Genomic DNA, 2,482 nt, shown 5'->3' on the forward strand with positions numbered 1-2,482 from the left:
CAGGAGCTGGAAGCCTGCACCTTCAGGGTCCAGGTTGGGCAGCTGAGGCTCTATGAGGATGACCGGCTGACGAAGGTGGCTCAGATCATCCGCCACCCCAAGTACAATGAGAGCCTGTCGGCCCCAGGGGGTGGAGACATCGCCCTGCTGAGACTGGAGGCCCCTGTGGCACTGTCAGAGCGCGTCCACCCCGTCTCGCTCCCAGAGGCCACCTGGAATGTTTCTTCTCAGAAAACTTGCTGGGTGACCGGCTGGGGTAACATCCGGGAATTTGGTGGGTATCGGGGAGACTCCGTGGCCACTTTTTGTTCACTGTTGAGAACAAGTGGGGACCCCTAGCTCACGATTCTCGCCTGGCCCCTCCCCACAGAGTCGCTGCCCCCACCCTACAGCCTACGGGCAGTGGCGGTTCCCCTTGTGGAGGACGAAGCCTGTGACCACCAGTACCAGAATTTCTCCTTGCACAGTGCTGGCAGGGTCATCAAGGATGATATGCTGTGTGCTGGGCGCAAGGGCCATGCTGCTTGCCAGGTGAGCCCTGCCCAGCTCCACACTCTGTCCCTCCCAGCAAAGCCCCCGGGCTCGTGTGTGTATAGGGAGGGCACTGGAGGGAACACTGTGTCTCCTTTCTCCTCAGGGAGACTCTGGGGGTCCCCTGGTCTGCACATGGAGATGCTCCTGGGTGCAGGTAGGCGTGGTGAGCTGGGGTAATGGCTGTGGCCATCGTGACTTCCCTGGGGTGTATGCCCGTGTGATGAGCTATGTGTCCTGGATCCATCACTATGTTCCCCAGTTCCCTGGGCTCTAGATGGGGCAGGGATGGGGTCTGCCCGGTGGAGGAGGAGACCTCATTCTTCCTTTTGACACACTCTGTTCCTCCCCTGATTCCAGTCTCATCCCCCCAACCTCCTCATCCTCCAACACAGCGGGTGCCCTTGCCCTCCTACCCTGAGTTCCCTGGGCCTCTCTGAACTCTGGGAGGAAGGGCTGTGAGGCAGCATCTCCGGGAGTGGGGCAGGCATGGGATGTGTGGCCAAGTTCCTACTCACCCTGTTTCCTATTAAACTGTGGATTGTCTAATTGATCTCTGTTTGAACTCAGAGCCCAAAAGTGGCTGGGAGGCTGGGCTAGACGTGTAGGGGCATCTCTGGCCGGTGCTTTAAGACCCTCTAGCACTCTACATTCTGGCCACCAAAGAGGATCAGACACACAGCAAGGATGTTCTGGGGCTGATCCCACTGCCTTATTCAGGTCCCAGGCAAAGCTCAGGACCTAGGGTCTCATCACATTTCTGTCCCCACTCAAGATGACCAAATTTTTTTTTTTTTGTACCAGGGATCGAACTCAGGACCTTATACTTGGGAGGCACCACTGAGCTAAATCCCCAGCCCTAAAATGACCATTTCTGAGCCCACATAGTCATTCAATTCTTAGGCTCCAGTGTTAATTTCCACCCCATGATCACTGAACTCTTCCCAGAATCAGCCTAGGTTGGCCTCCCTGCCACTAATCTTCCCTATTCCCACCCTGCTGGATGCAGTGGGAGGAAACTAGCCCTTGAGGGACCCACATACGCAACCATGAATCTGGGAGAACCCTTCTCTTCCTGTTAGTGGGGGCTGAGTCCCTCCAAATTCATGTCAAAATTTGAAGCTCTATCCGCTACTGTGCCAGTATTATTACATAATTAGGGGATTAGTGCTCTTATCGCAGGGACCCGAGAGCTTGCTTCTCCACCCAGCCCTTGGGGATACAGGGAGAAGGTGCTATTTGTGGACCAGGAAGGATCCCTCACCAGAACCACAGGCACTTTGACCCAGCTTCCAGCCTCCAGACCTTTGGAAACAGGGTTCTGTTGTTTGTCAGCCACCAAGTCCAGGGACTAGGTTGGAGCAGCCCCAGGTGACTGTGCTGCCACCTCCCACAGGTTCTCAGCAACCCTCCCTCCAGGGCAGGTGTCCTCAAGTACACACTCAGGTTGTGGTGATGCTTCCAGGGATGGGGAGGGGACCCATCAAGTGGGAAAGTGAAGGTACTTAGGAGGGGCCACATGGTGTGAGGTGCCTAGATCGGGAAATCCACAGAGACAGAAAGCAGGTTGGTGGTCGCCAGGGCTGGGAAGGGATGAGAGGAGGTGATGCAGGCTGAAGGCACTGCCCAGCCCAAGGGTGAGGAAAATGACTGGAAATTGACTTTGGTGCTGGATGCACCACCCTGTCAGTGTGCTGGAATAACTGAATTGTACTCCAAGTTGGGGAACTGTCTGGTGCATGATTCACATCTCAATAAACCTGGTTAAAAAACAAACAAACAAACCTCTGAACAAATAAACTTTTTGAAAAAAGCTCACAGCTTTCATTTCTCTGAGTCTTTTGAAGCTGCAAAACCAGACACAAGTTCTTTAAAAAGTTGCCCAGCCATCTCTATACCCATAGCCTGGGCCTCCTACGTGGTCCCTGCACATGGCCAATGGGGTCTTCAT

At 54.7% G+C, this 2,482-nt stretch overlaps 1 protein-coding gene across 1 annotated transcript; it reads left to right on the forward strand.

The window, feature by feature from the left end:
- On the forward strand, positions 1 to 1,253 carry LOC104859885 (mastin-like; the record flags this gene model as incomplete). Its single annotated transcript, XM_033758554.1, has 3 exons — positions 1 to 274; positions 371 to 531; positions 638 to 1,253. Coding segments are annotated over 3 exons (606 nt in total), but the record flags the coding sequence as incomplete, so codon positions are not given.
- Positions 1,254 to 2,482: the final 1,229 nt, after the last annotated feature.

Source organism: Fukomys damarensis, unplaced genomic scaffold (genome assembly GCF_012274545.1).
Source record: "Fukomys damarensis isolate Sample0158 unplaced genomic scaffold, DMR_v1.0_HiC HiC_scaffold_34, whole genome shotgun sequence".
NCBI classification, from domain to species: Eukaryota; Metazoa; Chordata; class Mammalia; order Rodentia; family Bathyergidae; genus Fukomys; species Fukomys damarensis.